We start from the raw sequence: 20682 nt of genomic DNA, 5'->3' as shown, positions 1-20682 counted from the left end.
TTGTCCTAGTCCTTTGTGGTTCCAGATGGCGTAGAGACCCTTGGTCTCTCTCTCACTGTGTGTTTAGATCTGTTTGTTTGAATGTCTTTAATTATGACTGTGTAGTTAAAGTATGTCTGTTAGAACTGACTAACTGCTAAGCAGAATGAGGCAAACTAACTCTGAACAGACTAAAACTTTAACTGTCTAGTAAACTGGTGAATGTTCCACCAGTAACACCCTTCATTCCAGTTCAACTAATGTGTTTATCTGTACACAGGGAAAATCCCATTTTGCTGGAGACCTATGTGAGCAATCGTTGAAATCAGCAATTCATGAATTCTCTATGAAAATCTCATTCTTCCTCCAAACACTTACATGATTTATCACTCTTGCACCCCTATGGCCATTTCAGAAAGTTGCAATAGAAAACCTACTGTGCTGTATCCTAACAGTGGCCTGAGAAAAATCGTATTAGGTTCTTACAGCCCAAGGATTTTTATAGCATTTCTAAAAGGTCCCTAAAAGGTATTACTTATAGCTGCACACCAGCTTTGTGAAGTATTAATAGCACTGTTTCTTTTGTGCTGAGTGGTTTTACTGCCATGTACATTTGTAATCAGTGTAACAGTGCATGCAGAAGAATTTCAAAGCAGCTACTCAACTGAAAACTCTTTTGCTTTATTAATACGCCATTCATGGAGAGACTAAAGAGGGAGGATTGTGAAATGTGGAAAAGAATTAAAGTCTGACAGGGAAGAGGTGAGAGCTGAGCCACAGGATCTCTTGGGTCCAAAGCGCATGGCAACAGAGGACATTTTTCAGAGGAAGGAAATTACGGTAGCAGAGACCAACTGCTCAAAGAGTGCTTCTGGCCTGCGGTAGCACAGCAAGACAACGTCATCTATTTATGTAGGTGGACAGCAGTCATTTCTCACTGCACACATTAGATTATTGTAGATTATTAGCACTATAAGCTACAGCCAGGGCCCACCCCTGCTGGGCGCTGTCTAGATGCATCGATCCAGCAGCGGTCTATACCATACTCCACACTTTGTAATTGTCAAAGGTATTGTCTTCAGGAAAAGACCTTATGAAAATCACCCATCTAATCACAGATTTTGCAGTGTCCCAAGCCTCAGCAAAATCAGCCTTTCTGAACAATTGAGAAACATGTTCCTAAGTGGTGCAAGAGGTCGCTCTGTCTCCTGTGGAGAAATGGAAGAAGTGCAGGTTTCATTAGTGAGCTGATCACTAATCTGAAATGTGGCAGAGCCGGCTGGGGAGAGCAGCAGTATCTGGCCAAAGTGTAAATGCGTAGAAACCCCTTTTCCCTCTCTGGCTGCTTCTGCCAGAAATCAACCCGATGGGGAAGTACTGTGTACCTGCTGTAGTTGTTAAAAGATACCATGTTTGAAATAGAACTCTCTTTTGAGCATAATTAAAGTATTCCTAAATTCCAGGAAACGTTCTTTCAACATTGAATTTTAGTTTTCTCTTCCCCAGCTGAATCTGCACAGAGCTGTTTGCTGGAATGTCAATGTTGTTGACTGCATGTAATATTCATTTTTATATGTTCATATGTGTTTATATAGATATATATATATATGCATATATATACAATAGATGCAGATGATTTTTGAACAGAGCTTCCACTAGCATAACTTAATGTATAAAGGCAACTACTTACCCTCAGCCCCTTAGTTTGATTATTATTATTGATTATAGATGTAGCTGGCATGTGATGGGAATGATGACTGTGTCCCAGGGTGTATGGGCTGGGAATGGCCAATATGCCTGAAACTGTAGTATCTTTACGGGACATTGTCAATAAAGTATATTTGATAAGCCATTTTAAGCCACTTTTCTCTGCCATTGTTTTACCTGGTTTACATGAGCAGCTTTCCCTTGCCATGACTCTATGGTGTGCAGGCACAGCTGTGCAGTGACATCAAAGGTTTCCCATCACTTTCTTTCTCCTTTTGCCACAAAAATCCCTGCTCTGCGGGCCCACTGCGTGCCATGGTCATCTGCCTCCCTTGGGTTGTGCTCACAGCAGCAGCGCTTGGGTACTAAACACAGAGCTGAGCCGGTGTGCTTGGGTGAAAGCGTGGGCCCATATCAAGCATAGGACCCAAATAATTCCCAGGAGCTTCCTAATCTGAACAGATTCCTGTTCTTCACATGCCTTGACTTCTGACCAAAAAGGTGGGCCTCATACCTCTGACAAATCTGCTCAATCCCAACCCATAATTGTCATTTGCCAGGTCATTTTACCTAACAGAATTTAAGTAAATGAGTGAACTGGTAGTGGCAGTTGTATCACGGTAGCCTTTATCTGCAGTTTTGGATTGGCACCAGGGGCTAATCAGGCTTTTCCCGTGTTCTGCCCTCCTGGTCTTCACCAGCCTAAGTGCAGTTTCCTTGCTCTTTCCCAGAACATCTCTGAGGTTTTGAAGTTGATTGCTAGTTGCCTTCAAAAGTTAAAGGACTTACATTAAAGGACAAACTAGAAGAGCTGTCTTGTTAGATGTTGAACCGCGCTTTGCTTGGCTGGTCATAAAGAGCCATTCTCTTTTAGTTATTTGTCTGATCCACTGTGATTTCCTGACTATTTTCTATTGCTAATGGTGGAGGAACTTGTTCTTTTGGAGACAGGTCAAATTTATTGCTAACCCTCAGGAAATCAGACATGCAATATAAGATTACTTAAATTAGAGGGGCAGATGTTAGGTTTTACAAGTTATCTTGACAATTAAATATTAACACTTCCAGAATATTGAAACCCTAATTTTATATCTTGTGAATTTTTTTGTCTCTTATTGTACATTTAAATTATGTAATGCTCTGTATTGATTTTAGGATTTATTTTAGTTTTGGGTTTGTTTTTTTTTTTTTTTGGAGTGAGATTGCTTTAAAGAAAGACTGGCAGCTGTGGTTCAGCAGCATAATGTGCAAGTATAAATAGAATGCAAGCTGTCCATTTATCTCAGTCCTGATCTGCTTATATTCATCTGATGCTTATTACAATCGTGGTTTGTCTCTGAGCAGATATATCCAGTTAGGATTAAGCTTAAACAACTAACCTAATTCTCTCTTGTAACTTAATTCAGCGTTTCTGTGTAGATTTCTCATAAAACCAAGTAATTCTTTTAACTCCTAACCTTTAATAATATCAAACTATTGAGAATGTTTATCATTGTCTATATTTTTGAGAGATACTGAGTTTGTTTGTTTGTAATAGCTTTTATGCTATTACTAAATAGCTTTAGTTTGCCAGGATATATCTCCATTCATTTCTATTTCTGAGATTTATCCTCACTTCAGCTTCTCCTTGTATGTCATGGTATTTTATTAAATGTAATTTCAGTCACAGATTCTCTAGATTACACTATGGGAGTCCTTTCTAAACTTTCTGTTAGAGAGAATGTTCTGATAGAGTAGCCTGAAAGTGAAATACAAGCACACCTATCCAATTCTAACAAGCATAAAAATAATACAGGCAAAAGATGTGCCTAAAGTGTATATTCATCTCATCCACATTGAAAAAGGAAGATTCATTCTTTTCTTGTATTTCAAGAGTACTAGAATATTCATGGAATAATGATTTATTTCTTGAGTTTTCAGACAGGTTTTCTGTCAGCATTTTCCCTCTACAAGAGCCCTGTGGAATTTGTGGATGTAAAAATACCAAGTTCTTTAGCAGTGTCTTTAATGTCTCAGCTACCCTTTCTTTTTCATTTAAAATCAGCCTCTAGCTGACTACTATTTTAGCCTAGTCACTAGCCTCTGGCATGGATTAATTTTTGTCAATTTGTTTTTAATTTTAAAAATCAACACAAGCATAATACTTGCCATAATTCAACATTTATGTATGGTTATAAGAAAGCTCAGGACTAAGCGTAACAACAGTCAGTGCTACCTTGTTACGGTATATGGGCGTTCAACTCTATAAAACAGATTACATTTGAGATTAGAAGTAGCTTGTATGTTGTATTTTTAATGTGTGCAAAATGATCATTTTGTTCCATTATGTAGCACGAGTCCAATTTAGCTTTCTGTTTGTACTACTGTTCTCAACAAAATAAATGTGTGCAGATAATTGATGAAGCATGCTTTAAACAGAAAAATATAAACAACATTTCGTTTTTCTTCCCCCTCATTTCATTTCCACTGTATTGCGAATGTGCTGATGCTGAAAGATACACATGGCACTCGCACCTTTTTGAAAAGACTATGAGATTTAGCTTGTATGTACCCTTATATTTGTTTTTTAGAAACTGTTCCAAGAAACTGATTTTTGAGCTCTGCATATGTGTGTGTTAGATGCAATTCCCCATAAAATTTTCATAGTCTTTTATATTCTTCATGTGAGAGATCTCTTGCAGTCAGTCCTCTGGGTTTTTATCGGGGATGTGATGGCAATTCTGATACTGAAGTTTCTCTGCAGAAGCTCCTTCCAGGGAGCAGGGACTCCAGGGGAAAAGACAGGAGAAGTGGTAGATACAGATCTTGCAGGTGGACTGCTGTGCGGTGTGTGCATGGTGGGATCTCGAAGTGCCAGGCATGAGAGGTGCCATGTTTTCTTGTCCATGAGATGCACCCTCTTCCCTGAAAAACAAGATCTACAATTAAAGAGAAATGGCAACTCCAGTGGCAGTGGCATATCAGCAGATAGGAAGATTAACTTGTTTTGAGGAGTGGAAGAAACACAGGAGAGACACTAGAGCAGTGTTGATTCTGCTACCAGAGCCTCCTGCACTGTACAGTTAGGAGCAATACATGGTCCTATAAAGTGAACATTTCAGCGCCACATTGAATGTGAGGACGTAAGGAAGGGCCTGTAACTAATTGTTAGGATTTGGAGGAAAAATCACAGTAGGGTGTTTGAGATGTCCCATAAAGATAAGGCTTCTATACAAACAAAAAGATGAAAGGAACGATGAGAACAGCCAGTAGTGATGAAAATGATGGCAGCTTAATTTAATGATTCCCAAGAAAACTTGAAGTTATTGTACTAAAATATTGTGAGATTCCCCGGACTCAAAAGAAGAATCGGAGAGAGTATACAGACGTAAGTTAGTGTGGCTGCTTCTGTTTTCAATGTGCAACATTGAAACGTGAACATAGGTGCAATCTAGTTGGTTTTGCCAACTAACACTCAAAGAATGTTACCGTCTTTAGACTGCTATGTAGTCTGCTGATGCAGTACAGAGCAGAGGAGTCCTTCTAATAGGAGCTTTTGTTATAGTAATGCCAACGGCAAGGGAAAATATTCAGATTATTTTCCTGGAGATAGAGGCTGCTGCTGTTTGGAAAACACTGCTTTACACCATCTGTTTCCTTCTGATTGTGCACCGCCATGGCCATTGTTGTGATTAATTTCTTGCTTCTAGGCACAAATTTGAGTGCTCGAAAGAAGATTAAAAGCTTGTTTTGCAGACAGGGATGTAGCTAATGGCTAACTTTCAGTAGGATTGTGTGTACTTAACAACTTTACAACTCAAGTCATCAATCTTCTGCATGCATTTGATAAATGAAGAAAGCAAGGAGAACGTCCTTTTGCTTCATTGTAATAATTCTCTGCACAAATTGTTGGTGAAATTTTCACCATGTGCCACTAATGTCACCGCACACTCAAAACACCACTGGGACAAAGAGCTACTTTTCTAGCTGGTGGCTCGGCTGCTGGAAGAAGATGTGGAGTTTCATTGGCATCCCACTCAATTGTCAGATCGTGTCCTTGGGTCATGAGGCTGGTGTGCTCCAAAAGCCCCAAACAAGTAGTAGCCTGCAAGGCGGGAGGAAAGCCCTGATGGTTGGCAATCTGCCGCAGGCATCTCTTGGTCACATGTGGTGCCTCTACTTGGAAACTCAGCAGCAAGGAGCAGGTTGCAGTGTCGTCTCTGCAGATGCTGTTGTTCCCCTGTATCTGACCAGCACGACTGCTTTGTGTCCCGCAGTGATGAGCAGCACAAGAAAATGTGGAATTTTGTCTAATATGGATGCTGTGCCTTATTTCAGTTCCTCTTTTGTTTGAAACCTGATATATAGTACAGTGGCAGTGTAGAGCGTGGTGGTTTTCCACCACTAAGCTGTTCCCTTCCTCCCTTCCTTAAGCTTGGTAGGCCTTTGATCCAGGATGAGTAGCACGGCTGCAGTGTGCAGTGGTCCATCTGCTTAATATAATGAATTTGGAAAACAAGTGATATTTGCATGAAATGCATCAGTTTGTATTTATTTTGATCCTTTTCTTGATCATCACATTTCAAGATTGTCACATTTGCCTGCGATTTCATGTTGAAAGTCAAACGTTTTCCAGCTAAAACTGTAATGATTCTCCTCTGTTAGCAAGGTATATTCAAGCTAGGATTTTGTAATAAGTTAGTTAATATTCACTTCAGTGTGACTTAACTAAAGGTTACCTGTTTTAATTTGGTTTCAGAGTAATTATAGTTGGTACACCATATTTCAAAACACTTACTTCTTCAGTTTGATGGGCGCAATGGTATGTATTGGGGTTGTGGTGGATCTGTGGCCATACAGGACATAGTTAAACAGAATTGAGAGGAAAATGTTGACTGCCAAGTAAAGCAGCATTATCTATTTCCTCTCTTCTGCATTGAAAGAGACAGGGGGAACAGACAGTGTAGGGTTTCCTGATATGTTTTAAGAAAGCCTGGGATTCCTTTCCCCTCCCTTCCTTCCTATTAGTTGTTTGTTAACTCCCAGGAAGATTCAGGTTTTTCTTGTGAGATCTCTCTGCTTGCGTATTCTGGAAACGGGCTTTGCCTTTGAGGGACGCAGTCCTCACTTCTGTGCAAATTCAGGGGGAGGAAGAGGAGGTGGATTGATGGTGAGAGTCGGACTTAGGGAAACAAATGGACAACATTGTATTGACAACAGTATTTTCTTTTAATTTGCTGGCCCCTGAGGAATACAGGGTGCTTCAGACACAGAAGTAGGAAATGCAGCAAGTATCAGCGTGAGATTTCTGCCCTTGGAGTGCTGAGTTGTGAGCTTACGAGCAAGACCGTGAAGTTATAAGACAGACCTTCAACTTGCCCTTCTTCAGGAGAAACCTTGGATGTCTCTTTGCAATGACTGAACATCCCTCACATTAAGGAGAAGGATGTGAAGACGGAGGTGATAGCACCAGCTACTTGGGATGAGCAGCGGCTTTGGATCGCCGTGCGCGGCTGGAGTGTTTTGTGGGGGCTTTTATTCATCAGAAACAGCACAGGGCTGTTAGTTTGGATACAATTATTTTGGATGAAACACTGAAAAACAGACCATTTCACACTTTTTTTGAAAATTGCATCTCCTAGTCTGACCTGCTTACGTGAGAAGCTATGCCTCCTTTATTCGTACTAGTCACACTGACAGCAGACTGAAAGCTGTGGCAAGATGTCCTGTCTGCTGGGTGCAGCGTGCTAGGAACTGAGAGGGTCTCGCAGCTTCGTGCAGAAACTATCTTGGCATTTTCAGTCCATTAAGTGCAACTGATTTTTCTTTTTTCTTTGTAGTAAAACCAGGTCTTGGTTTCTGAGGAAAGGCACATACAATACAAATATCTGAACTGCACCCATTTCCAGCTCTTTAAATCTGCGTCCTTTTTTTATCTTTTTTGGCAGCATTTGAATTTGACAAAGAAATTTTATGTTCCACTGACATTTAAAAACAAAATTAGAGTATCTTTCAGTACGTTAGAAGAGTGTAGTTCTGAAGAGCTGATTTTTTATTTCCTTTGGTGAATAACTTGGTGAAGATACAGGGATACACACCCATGTCTCAACGCCGCCTTTTAAGGGAAGGACATGAAAGTCATTTTAGGATCCTACCAAGGTTCATCCAAATCCTGCATGGGAGACGACATTCACGGAATAACCCACGCCAAATATGCTCTGGTGAGGTGAATGTATAGGTGATCCTATAGTGTGATTTATATCTACATAGAACGTTTGCACTTAAATTGGAGCAGCATGTGAGGTGAATATGAGCAGTAGGTAGCCTAGTATTGGCGTTACTGATTTTCTCAATTCTGATCGTTCTTGCAGGAACTAGGTTTTTTTCTCAAAGCATACTCATGTAGGAATCTAGCAACTGTTATAGTTAAAAAATATATATCTTTATCCATATTAGATATTACTCATGGATAGTGATTACTCTCTGTCACCAGTACTTACAGGAGAAAAACATTGTATCTTGTTTTTCCGTGCAGTTCCAGGTGTATAATAGTATCTAACAGAGAGAGATTTGAATGCTTTACACCAACCCTGCTTTGATACTCTAGAAGAACTTCACTGAGTGCTCTGCTCTTAAAAAAAATATAACTGATTACGCCAAAAAAATATTTTTAACTGTACTCAAAAAAATAAGGAAGCCGCTGATCTTTAAGCGTAATATACTAAATTTAGGACTTGCTGCCATTTATTCAATCTCAAAGTATGTGGTGTAATAATATGTTACTGTGACTGGTAATTATATAATCTTTGTATTTAGTAAAGCTACATTTTGTTGGGGTTTTTCCCTGAAATAGGTTAACTCTGACTGGTTGAGATAAGCTGAAGCAGATTTTTCAATAATTAATTAATGCTTTCTTGGTTTTATGTGCACAGTGACCTATTAACATTTAAAAGAGGACTTTTTTTTTTTGTTTCGTTTTATTTGGAGCGTATGAAATTGAAATCAACATAAACTAAGCTACCTTTATAGGAAAATATAAAATTTTCAAGGCCTTTCAATATTCCTTTCTTTAATGTTGACACTCACTCTTAGAAGAAAAATAGGAGAGAAAAATGCCTCTCTGGTAGTTCCTTTTGCTCACGCCTGCTTTTGTACTGTGCTCATGAGTCTTTTGTCATCTGTTTTGTTTGGAATTAAAATTGTAACGTTTTTTTGATAACCTTTGTTTCTTGACTTCTGAAATGTAAAGATTTCACCTTTCCTGACTTATCAGTTCTGGGCATTCATGAGGCTAAGGTTTGGTACCTTTAGGAGTGCTAACTAATAAATTATCAAGATTTAACAATTAATTCCATTCAGCTCAGACTAGAAGAAGGTTTGATGTTAATTGCTGGTAATCACAGTAAAGTCAGGAAAAATTTAGTTGTATTTTAAACACATGGGGTGCAGTCTTACAAAGCAAAGCAAAACAAGGCCTCCTCAAATTTCAGTCTTACCTTCCTTTAGGATTCAACCATCACTTGGTAGTAATCACACTGCAGTCAAGGTCAAAGTATAGCCATAAAAGTTACCATTTGCACCAATTATTTTATAACTTTTATGTACTTCTGAGTTGCACCATTCATGAATGGATTGGAGCTAATTCCAAGTATAGGCAAAGCCTTGACTGCATAGGAGAAAAACACAAATTTTATATATTGAACACATTCTAACATAGATAGTTTTCCTCATTTTAGCCTAATTTCCTTCAGATGCAGATCCTTAATATAAATCTCGTAATGCTATACAATCATCTCTTACTTACAGGTTCCTTTCACTATATATAGGTGTGCATAGTCAGAAAACTGTATGTTTCTGTAGGAAGCTGTCTGTCTTCTCTCCCACCCATCTTTATTATTATTCCCAAACTCCTTTTGATTGTGTTGCAGCCTTTTTTGTTTGAAGTCTTCAAGTATGCAAAAATTCTCTTTCCTTTCCTTCCTGTTACCCATTTTATGTTGACAGTAGGAAAGCAATTACATGCTTCTAATGTGAACCTTATATATCCAGTAAGAATTATTCCATTGTTTTGGTCAAAGCCGTTTTGTGGCCTTTTGGACTGATAAAAGTTTTCCCACCTTCCTGGTGGCAGACCTCAATTAGCATTCAGTGTCACTTCCAGACCAAATGTTACACAGAAGGTGGATCAAGGGTTTAGATTTTGGGAGAGGTACTGCAGCCTAGGAACATTTCTGTCCTGTAGCTACGCTGGGTAAAATTACAGTTTTGGTAAGCATGTATTTCCAAAGTAAATGTGCTTACAATTCTGTGAATCCCATGATGTATGCATCTCTCTTCTCCTTGTGACAAAATTAAGCCACTCTGTCCTGTTGTCCCAGGTCTCACAGAGCTTTGTTCTCTTTTCATTAGCATCCCTGGAAATTGCCAAGAGCAGGTTTGCTCACTGTCACTTCACCCTTTCCCTGCATGTTAAAATCTTTAATACAGAGAATAGAAATCTTTACATGAACAATAAATGTCCTAGTTCATATATTGATTTTGCATTACCTTATTTACCTTAATAAGGGAAGCTGGGCTGGCTTCCAGAGTCTTCATGCTTCATCAAATCCGTCTCCATTTTATTTTCATTTTAACAAAGTGGACTTTTATTTACTTACAGCTTGTGGACAGTTGGATCTGTCCTCCTTGGCGTAATCCTCATTGCGGTGCTCTCTGTGGGTGTCTTTTACCCAGGGCAAGCTGTGTTGCCTTTATGCCCTCACCCTGGTTGAGCCCTGGCTCTGGTGACACTTGCTCTATGGAACACAGAGGTTTGGGACCAGGTGCCAGGGACCTGGGCAGGCAGGGCCCAGGCTAATAAGGCCAGGCTCGTGTGAGACAGCATCGGGGTTTCTGCATCTGTCCCTGACCGTAGATCTTCTGTATGCTTCTGCATCTCCGACTCCAGGCAGGTGGGACAGCAGTTGTAGAGTTTGTGGAAGATTTCAGCCCTGGAAAACCATGGGTTCAAGCAGTCTTCTGTGGGAACACCTGTCTCCCATCAGCAGGGGAGATTTTCCAGGGTGCTGACTGCTGTGGCCCTTTGTGATGGGCATCCTGGCGTGGTGCTCACAGACCATCCTTTGAGATTCTCCCTCTTCTCGCTTTCTCTAAGCAAATGGGAACAGTAGGTCAGCTTGAACTGAGAGCTGTAAAACAAGTCTGGCAAGTGGAGACTCCAGAGACATCCGTCTTCAGTCTGTGCTGCGCTTAGTATGGACGGGGAGTATCTTTGGAGGCATCCTGTAGTCTGCATCTTTTCACTCTGGATTCAGGTTGGTTTTCTGATGAAGATGACTGAAGCTCTGAGGCAGTTTGCTTTTGTGTGTACGCTCTAGGCATGTGATGAATGGATGGATGAGGAGACTGTCTGTGTCCCAGGATCCTTCCAATCCAATCCAAAGAAGTTCTGCGACAAGGTACAGTGAGGCAGTGCTGTAACATGAGTGTCTAATACTAATAGGCTTTTGTAGTGAAAAAGTCAGGCAAAGCTTGGTTAATCCACAACCTGGGTAATCCACCACAAATAGTGAAGAGGAGTCTAGAGGAAGAGCACTCTTGCATATTCCATGTCAGCTGAGGGGATGGAGATGTGGTGCATCTTCTCCTGGAGTTGTATGAGTATTTCTGTCGGATATTGGGCGTTCTTGTATGGGGAGAGGGTGTTAGCTTACAGGCAGAATAGCAAAATGCACGGATGCAGGAAATGTCAGGCTGAACATATGTCAGACTGAATACATGAATATAGCAGACAAGTACTTAAGTACCTGAAGGCTTCAATATAGCCAAAGCCTGCCTGGAGCCTGTGTAAACACTGAGATTTCTGGTCAGTGTTAAAGTCTGCCACTGCAACTTTATTACTGTTAGTCCCCAGCTAGATAGGTCCAGGCGTGTAACGCTGTGTTTAGTGTTTGCTGCATTCACACCTTCATTTGCTGGCTGGATAAACATGTTGAAAGGGGATTTATTTGAGATTTGGGATTTCCACTCTTGAGACTTCCATTACCTGTCCTGCTGGAAATGCCATTGCACTTCTTCCAGCAGAAAGTTGGAGAAGAGAGTTGGGTGTGAATCCATAGCAGAGGTGATAAACTGCACTGAAATATTAAACCTGTGAGTGAGTGATTCAGTACAACTAGTTCCAGATAGTGTTGTGACTGAGTGAAAAACAGTTTTGCTTTGCCTTGTTAAAGCCTAACATGAGTGAAAATATGCTTAAGGCTTCAGCCTATAGCCTAGATATACTGTATCAGTCAGTCTGTAAGTATTCAGGGTGGGGACATAAGGGGGGGTATGCTATAATTAAAGAGATAATTACAAGAACAATGGCGTTACTGGAGGAAAATATATTTGTAAAGTCATCTTGTGCCACCTGTTGCATTTATGGAACAAAGTTCAATTAATATGAAAGCTTTTACCTTCTTGGGGTAGTTTGTTCTGAGCAGAGGAAGGGAAAAGTGGACATTTTTCTTCTCTGACGATGAATCAGAGAGGAATTTCTGTAGCAGAAATGAAGAGTTATTATTTTTTCTCAGAATGGTGTTCGTGGCTGGATTTTGTGGTGCAGGGTAAGTTGGCTTAACTTTATAATAAATCCTAGGTCTTATAAATGTAAACAGACCTGTGCAGTCTGTTAAGTCAGCAGCGTGTAAGGTGTGTGGCTTGGGAACTGTATTCTTGGAAGCATTTTGAACTCCGTGTTTTATATGTGCCAAAAAAGCATGCATTTCAAGAGTCTTACTACTATAAATTTTGCTAGCTCATTGATTCTTTAAAATACACTGTGTTCACAGCATGCACATTGTTGGAAGGGTCTGACTGGTGGGTGGTAGTGTTTAGGTTTTATTTTAAATCCCCTTTTCCGAAGGAAGTAAGATATTAGATATTTTAGGATCTAAATTCTCATATAAGATTTTTGTAGAACTTTCTCTCAGATAGCATCCCCACTCCCAGCTTGTTAACATTTAATATCTGTGATGTGCTTAAATTAAATGATTTATTGGGCTAAGCCAAGTTACTCAGTGAAAAGTGAGCACATCAGCAAAACCAGCCATAGCTGTCAGAGAAGTTCCCAAGCAGCAAGTCCTTCAAGAATGAGCTGCTTCTTCCCTCAGAAATCAGTTTCAGAGCATCATCACACAATTTTATAGGGCAGTTTCTGCTGCTGCAATGTGTTCAGTATATGTTTTCTGATAAAGAGGTTGTTACTGTTCAGAGATACCAATTCAGTGACACTGGCAAATGTTCTTCTTCCTTCACTTAGGTGTCTCTATTGATGTATCCTATAAAACTGAGGGACCCCAGCCTCCTTTTTTAACTGCTTTTTTCTGAAATTTTTAATTTAGGGTTTTTTTAATTTTAAAATCTTTATTCTTTGTGTTAAAAAGTAAAAGTGAAGGAAATGCATGATTTGAGGGGTGTATTTTACAATCATGTTAAGATGCATGCTGTGATAGAAAGTAGAAAGAAATATCTAAAATGCATGCCATTATCAGCAGATTTCTGAGTAGTCCCACTCAAGATCCCTGAAATTGCTTACTATTTCCCATTTCTTGTTGGGAAAGTGATTTTAATTCCTTTTTAAACAACACAAAATTACAATATTCTAAATTACAATGTTAAAAAAGTGAATATTTTAAAACTTTTGGTGCCTTACGCAATTTGGGGAAAAAATGTTATTTCTCCAGCTGTGTGCGTAATAATGAAGGAATATGTAGACTCTGGGATACTGATGTACAGGCCACCACTTTTATTCCCTTGGATGATGATTCCTCCAAGAAAACAAGGGCTTTTAAGAATCTTTCCAATTAGAGAGAGTCACACACCCGCACACAGAATTAAGGGCAATATAAGATCTTGCCTCTAGTCTCCTGTTCCAATAGATCCACTGACTCTGAACTCCTTGAGTCCGCTCCCTTGCCCCTCGGATCTCCCCAACCTCTGCCTATGATTTTCTCTTTGTCCCTGTTTGCTAAGATTTAAGCTGTCTATGAGTCTTCTTACAAGGAACAGACCTTTTCTAAGAGTTGTTGTTGTATGACGTTAAGGGTTACACATGTGAATGGAGAAAAAAATGTCAAAAATAGTTGTATTACTTCAATACATGTAAAATGAATCCTCAGAAAACAAAATCTGACTGTGCCTGTGACTCTTGAAATGGGGAAGAAATGTCTTCCAGACCATTAGTGCTATTTTAAAAGCCCATTTAATTAGAGGCACTAGCATACATGGCAATAATGCCACAGTATGCAGTGCATAAGTAGGAAGATATATTTTTCCTGGTTTCATGGCTGCTGAAGAATATATGCCTTTATGAGGAAAGGACATTGGAAAAAATAATGCAATAGTGAAAAAAAGAACTTACAGTTTCCCTGATGAATAAGCAGATACTTTGCTTCAGTAATTTAGAGTAAAAATGACTTGCTGTTCGTATAGCATGCTTTTGCTTTTCCATATGGAGAATTGTCAACAAAAAGGTATTTACTTTCTGGGCAGAACCAGTCCTGGAGCCAGGCTGTAACTTTATTTACTCCCTTTATCTTCTTCATTGTTCTTTCAAGAAGTTTCCAGTGTCATGTGCTGTTGCAATCTGTTTAGCTGTACTGAAGTCAAGCTTAATAAGATGGCCTGCACTACTTCCTTTTACTGTGTGTGCTTGTAGTGTTTAACAAAATCCCATGTGATCTTCAAATTAACCTCAAAGGTTAAGCTAACCTGAAAAGGTTGAACATACATGGCCTTGTGGTAAAGCACACTAAGTTAAGGATCAAAGTTTATTGTAAGATTTCCAGCACTTCCTCATTGAAGCTAGCCCTTGTTTTTTTTTTTTTAATCTTATTTCAGAGCCACTACGTCTTCTTCCAAAGCAGGAAGCGAAGATCAACGCAGCTTTTATGTGTTTCATATCTTGCTCAGTGATTTTAAAAAACCCCAAAAGAGATTCTGTTTTAGTTAGTGGTTAATCCAACCTCACACACAACATCTGTTTCTTGCACTTTGACTTGAGTATGGCATGAAACTTTCCTCAATCTTGTTGGTTTTTTCTGAAAATAATGGGCAAAGGCTGCTGACAGTCTTAGTTTTCACATTTACTTACTCTTCTTTAGTATCTGTCAGCGCTCTTTGGTGTCATTGGCAGTGAGTTTGTCAACTTGCACACAATTTGGGGTGAGGGACGGGGCTGTTGAATAGGTTCATTCTTTCCTTTTGGAGTGAAGCCAAAGAACTAACAGGGGGATTCTACAGAAATCTTCTGTAGGGGCTTCTTCTTATCCCTTCTTATCCTCAGGTGGAAAAAATGTGAGATTTTTCCACCTGCACTGCCATCAGCATGCAGTGAGTCTCATCTTCATCTAATTATTTTAATCAGACTTACATTTATTTCTCATTTCAAAGTTTCTAGTCAATTTTGGAACTTTTGTAAAGTGGAGGCCACAAAAAAGTGAGTCCAGGGACCAAGTTAGAAGAGGACCTTGAAGGGCTCACTGGGAGTAGCTTGCAGTTGTCTTCTAGTAAGGGGTTTTGTGCACTTAACAAACACGTAGCAGTTGGTGGGGCAGTTGAGAGAGAATGATCCTATAATTTCAAATGTGAGTGGTTAGTCAAGAGTATAGTTTCAAAAATTGTGACTAGTACAATTCTGGTGACAATTTATCTTAGAGTTGTCCTGGATTACAATAACTCTTGTGATTTGTGAATTACCTGCAGTAATCTTAATCTGAATGGGGCTGTATTCTGAAAATCATTAGGAGTTTCAGATGGACAATCTTAACGTTGTTGCTTAGTTGCATTAGTCGTGAGTAATTCTCCGAATGATTCCATCTTTTGATATACTTCTCTGAGAAATCACTTTAGAAGTCTCCACAGTATGTGACATATAGTTTATACGAATATATGTCATAGGGCTAGTTGAAGAACTTGTTTATACGTGTCCTTTGGCTTTTGGGGAAGGAGCTACTTGCTTTTCAGGCTTTTGAACGAAAAGATGCAATCTATATTTCCCTCCTTTTCTTCTTCTAGTCACAAGCTTTCATGAAAACACAAGCAACTTGTTGCATGCAGTGAGTCTGCGGAGCAGAATTACTCTTTAATTCCTAAGCCTTCATGACTAAAAAATAAGCATTTTCTCTGTTTTAGCCAAACACTTACCTAATTCTTACCATCTTTGGTAGATTCAAAAGATGTATATGAGAAAACGAATACAGATCAGTAGGTCAGTTGTTTTTAAAGAGAGCTAGCATGTGAAATGAAGAATTCAAGATACTGTCTCTATCCTTTTACATTAGAGAAGCTTTACCTTTTCAATACTGCATGTCGTAGCTGGGTTTTTGAAACAGAAACTCAAAACATGCCCTTCTTGGGAGCCCAAAACCACACAGCTCTCCTTCAACTCACTTTCAAACTCTCTAGCTTCTACCATCTAAACCTCTAGGACTCCAGTAGTGTGTTCAGACATTTTAACTGGACTGTGCATGTGGGGCACAGATAATGTTTTGCTATCTGTCTCTGTATCATCTACCATGATGGCTATCAAAGACTGTTTAAGGAGTTCAGGTGCAAGTACAGGTGGTGTCTACTACCTTCTTCAGTGTAAACTTTTCCCTTTTGGTTGATAACATTTGACCTTGGTTCCTTCTCTGATTTTTTCTGACTTCCAGCTATTGAAAATTAATGTTCTTTGTCTGCAAGGTAAGCTGTAATAATAACTTTTGCAGATGTTGTCATATGACTTTATAGAGTTATTTTAGGGATAGATTTCTTGAAGAAAAAAAAATCAAGCTACTGAGTTTTTTGAGTGTTTCCTGTGTAATTAGAAGTGATTTCAAAGTTGAGAAGCAAAATTCTCTGATGTCAGTAAAATGAAAATATTTTATGCTATGCTTTGCTTACAGAAATATGTGATTATTTACTTGAATCAGGTAAGATGTGACAGTCTCCAGATGCACTGCTGAATAACGATGAAGAGTGCTAACTTAATATTTCATGAAAAGATACATCCTTTGACCAAATGAAGTATATTGCTTTGTCACATTGCTTGTGACAAAATCTTGTAATGCTTCGCAGATGAAACCGTTTGTAGTCACAACAGAATGCCCTTCGACAGAAAAGGCATCAGAGAAATAAAATACAGATTTAGTCATCTTTCAACTCAAGCAGCAAGACAAAATGTGTATTTAAGATAGCCTGAGGGGAGATTGCTATTTTTTTCTGTATGTGGCTGGAACTTTTAAGATTTACGTTGTCAAACAAAGGGACTAATATTTTTTGTGGTTTGAGAGAGGAGCTGCTTTGGCTCAGGTGAGCTGTACAGTGCTACTTAAGTATCATATGAGCTACCGAGGCTCAAAGACACAGAATGATATGGAAGTTGGGTAAGTCAGCCAAAAAGTGGGACCCTCAGAGTCTTTGCTTGGTCCTTTGGGTCCCTAGGTATCACTGCTTTGTGAGTACAATTTTCGCGGTGCCAAAAATTATCCCTCTGGGAATGCCAGATTTGCCACCCTAAAACTGCAGTGGCGTCCTTATGCGAGGAGATCCTCTGCTTACGTCCCATGAGGTGTCCCGGTCTGGTTAGCCTGCTCCGAGTGCGAGTGACGTGCACCTGCAGTTCGGCACGAAACCAACCTCTGCTGCCGTTTTCACTGAAGGCCTGAGAGGAGGTTTGATGGTGCCCACCTTTAATATTAGAACTTAAAAACAGAGCTGTCCTAGTGGCCCTGAATAAAGCCTATTTCCTTGTCAAAGGAAGGAGTTGGGGTTTTGGCCCGGCTCTTGGAATTTCTTTCTATATTAAATTGTCTAAATACAGATCAGACTGTATACAGAGAACTTCAATAGTGTTGGAAAAACTTCTAATGAACCTTCAGGTTTTGAGGTGTTAGGAGATTGTTTTGAGGATCATGCCCTTGGACTCAGGTATCAGCTTTCTCCCCGAAGGTGCCTAAGCTACCATTTGGCAGTGAATCCAGTTTACTGCCTAAACAACTGGAATTTGTCTGGGGGTTTGAGGATGAAGCTCTTACAGTCACAAGAGTTATGGATCTTCCACCCAGTTTTTTCCAGTCTGGCATGCTTCCAGTATAAAAAAGAGAAAAGGTATTCCCAAGCGCATCTTATCAGATGGGTTTTCAGCCATTCGCCCAATTTCAGGTCACCTAACCGAAAGTAACCCAGCATATTTTTCGGGAACAAGGAGTCATAAACAGAGTAATAACAACTGTTTTCCACATTAGATTGCTTCCTTCTCTTAGTTACGAAAACCTATTATTATTATTGTTTACATTTAAACAATGAGAATGTCTGTCCCCTCTCTCCCTGTCCCAGCACACGCCAACCTCGAACCCTTGCGGTCCACAGGATTTTTACGGATGCTCTGCAACACAGTCATGGTAGTGCACTGCTGCCCTGAAGTCTCCTCTCCAAACAATGGGCTTGTTCACTCTGGAATAGTTTAAATTTTTTAAAACCATTTCCTCTATGTGACTATTTTAAAAAGGAAAAAACAGAGGTTGCTGTTGGTACCTGCAAACAGCATCAGTGCTTCAGAGATCAAAGGAATGTTTTAGAGCACAATACCAACAGTTAAGCAAGTGAGAGGAGGCAATATGTTATAAAACAATAATATAAGAATAGAGAAAATGTGACAAAGTAGGCTTTGGATTACAGTTTGCCGAATTGTGGAGCACACCAGAAATTTACTGATTAGCTCCTAATCTCTGCTGTTTTATGGGAGGCAGTAACTTCAGTGGAACTGCTGCTGCAGATGGGAGCGGGCTCACGTTAGGTCTGAGTCCATTTCTCAGTGTTTAGGCTTCAGGAGAAACCTCAGTTGCTGTTTTATAGCACTGCACTTGATCTGAAGACCTGCTTGCAAAAGGAGTATTTGCACAAGCTTTTTGTCAGCTAACTGCTGGTGGTTGCACCTGTGAATCTTTAAATGCCTGTGAATCCACCCCAGCTGGACTGGCTGAAGCTGAATACCAGTCAGCTGCCAGGAGGTGCCAGACGGATGCATGCTGCTTTTTTGGGCAAGCTGGTGATAGAGCTGTGAGTCTTTTCCTTCCACTCAGGTACAGTAAGAGCTGCTTCTTGCTTGAAGAAGAAAACATGAACCAACAGGGGTTGTTCAGCCTGGAGAAGAGAAGGCTCTGGGGAGACCTTATAGCAGCCTTCCAGTACCTGAAGGGGGCCTACAAGAAAGCTGGAGAGAGACTTTTTACAAGGCCATGTAGCGATAGGACAAGGGTAATGGCTTTAAACTGAAAGAGGGTAGATTTAGATTAGCTGTAAGGAAGAAATTCTTCACTCTGAGGGTGATGAGGCACTGGAACAGGTTTCCCAGAGAAGTTGTGGATGCCCCATCCCTGGAAATGTTCAAGGCCAGGCTGGATGGGGCTTTGAGCAATCCGGTCTAGTGGAAGGTGTCCCTGCCCATGGCAGGGGGCTAGGAACTAGATGATCTTTAAGGTCCCTTCCAACCCAAACCATTCTATGATTCTAAATAAGCTCAATGAAGTCACAGGGTGTTAGTTTATAAGACTAATATGCTTACATGCTTTTACTTATTTGTAGCTGAGCTGCTGTTTCCTTCATTAGCTAATAAACTAGGGAGATTAAAAAGAAGGTGTGGATTGTTTTTTTCTGTTGTAAGGAATTATATGCAACTAACCGTAGGGACTTGAATACATCTTATATGTAAGCTGCATCAAATTTGTTCATAGTGCGGGAAAAGAAATTCCAATGAAGAAAAAACCCTGAGAGCTGCTGGAAAACATTTCCAGAATCTCAGATGGAAAAAAATGGAATATTTGGGGGCCCCTTACACCTTACTTCCCCAAGTGCTCTGAAGAAGTCTGTACAAGATATTTCTTAAACAGAAATCCCGTTTCTTGCTCCGAAGTTTCCCTCCAAAATGTAGTACAGCAAATAAATCCTCGTTGGGGAGTGGGGATACTTTTAATACTTTTAATGTTACTTTGCTGTTGTTCTCTTTGTCTGAGCAGTATCTTTGGTTCTTTGCTGATCCTTTGAATTGACTGGGTATCTGTATTCGTTATCCTTGGTATTGTGCATTTAGTGTTCTGAAAAGGTGTGTATATGTGTTCAGCATTGGCTAAACTGCTGTAGCGTGGGGATCAAAACAGCAGCAGTCACAGGGTGTTCTGCGTTTGAGAAAGGGGAGAGGGAGGCTTTTGACCAAGGGCATAAAATTTGTCCTGTTAAAAAGATGCTGTTAAATACTTCAAAGATTGGCTGCAGGATGAGACTTTAATTGAAGAAGTCTAATTTGCTGCCACCATAGTGCAGGGAACTACAAAGAATGCCCTCACTTTTGATCCACTTGCCTCATGCTTTTCTCTTAATGAAACTACAAGAGTAAGGGCTAAGTTAAAATTTTGTTCAACTAATCAGGTACGCACTTGGTAAGACAGGAGCTGGTGCATTTTTTTGCAAAGACACAAGAGGAAGAGTAGAAAGAATGGCTGGGCGTTGTATCTGGGTTGTCTCTTACTCCTGTGAGATTCATGGGCATTAGTTCAGCTGCTGCATGTGTCAGAACAAGTGGAATTTGCTCTTTGGCCTTCATTTCATCCTTCTTTACATCTTCGTTCTTCTTATGGAAAGGAGAAGAAACACGAAACTGTTTCAAAAGCTTTTGGAGGTTGAGGCGTTACCCCAGAACCGCAAAAGGCGGGGACTCGGCAAGTTTTGCTTTCTGTTAATTGCAAAGTCCTAATCAGTGGAGATTAGGATGTGGATGTGATGGGTTGCCAAGTTTTTATAGGTCTTTCCTCCTTGTTAGCTAAAGGTTTGCATAATTACATCTCTTGCATGGCTGGTGCATCTATTTTTGTTACTGCACATCTCAAAATAGTGTGAAGGTTTTTGAGGCGTGCTGAAAAATCCTGCCTTCTGAAGTCGGAGACTAATGCTAATAAACCGCCCTTGGCAGAGGAGTGGTTTTGTTGTTTGAATCCA

At 40.0% G+C, this 20682-nt stretch overlaps 1 protein-coding gene across 3 annotated transcripts in view; it reads left to right on the top strand.

The window, feature by feature from the left end:
• MCF2L (MCF.2 cell line derived transforming sequence like) overlaps positions 1 to 20682 on the top strand; it is a 132562-nt gene that overhangs the window by 21460 nt on the left and 90420 nt on the right. Inside the window, exon 1 of one of the 3 annotated variants that reach the window (XM_075137034.1) lies at positions 6733 to 7886. The exons of the other annotated variants lie outside the window; for them this stretch is intronic. Coding sequence (XP_074993135.1) covers positions 7766 to 7886 — 121 coding nt within the window. The 5' untranslated portion in view covers positions 6733 to 7765. Of the gene's footprint in view, positions 1 to 6732; positions 7887 to 20682 lie in introns of those variants that run through there. 3 annotated transcript variants of the gene reach the window in all.

Source organism: Calonectris borealis, chromosome 1 (genome assembly GCF_964195595.1).
Source record: "Calonectris borealis chromosome 1, bCalBor7.hap1.2, whole genome shotgun sequence".
NCBI lineage: Eukaryota > Metazoa > Chordata > Aves > Procellariiformes > Procellariidae > Calonectris > Calonectris borealis.
Note: the sequence above shows the minus strand (reverse complement) of the source record. Positions and strands in the feature narration are given on the sequence as shown.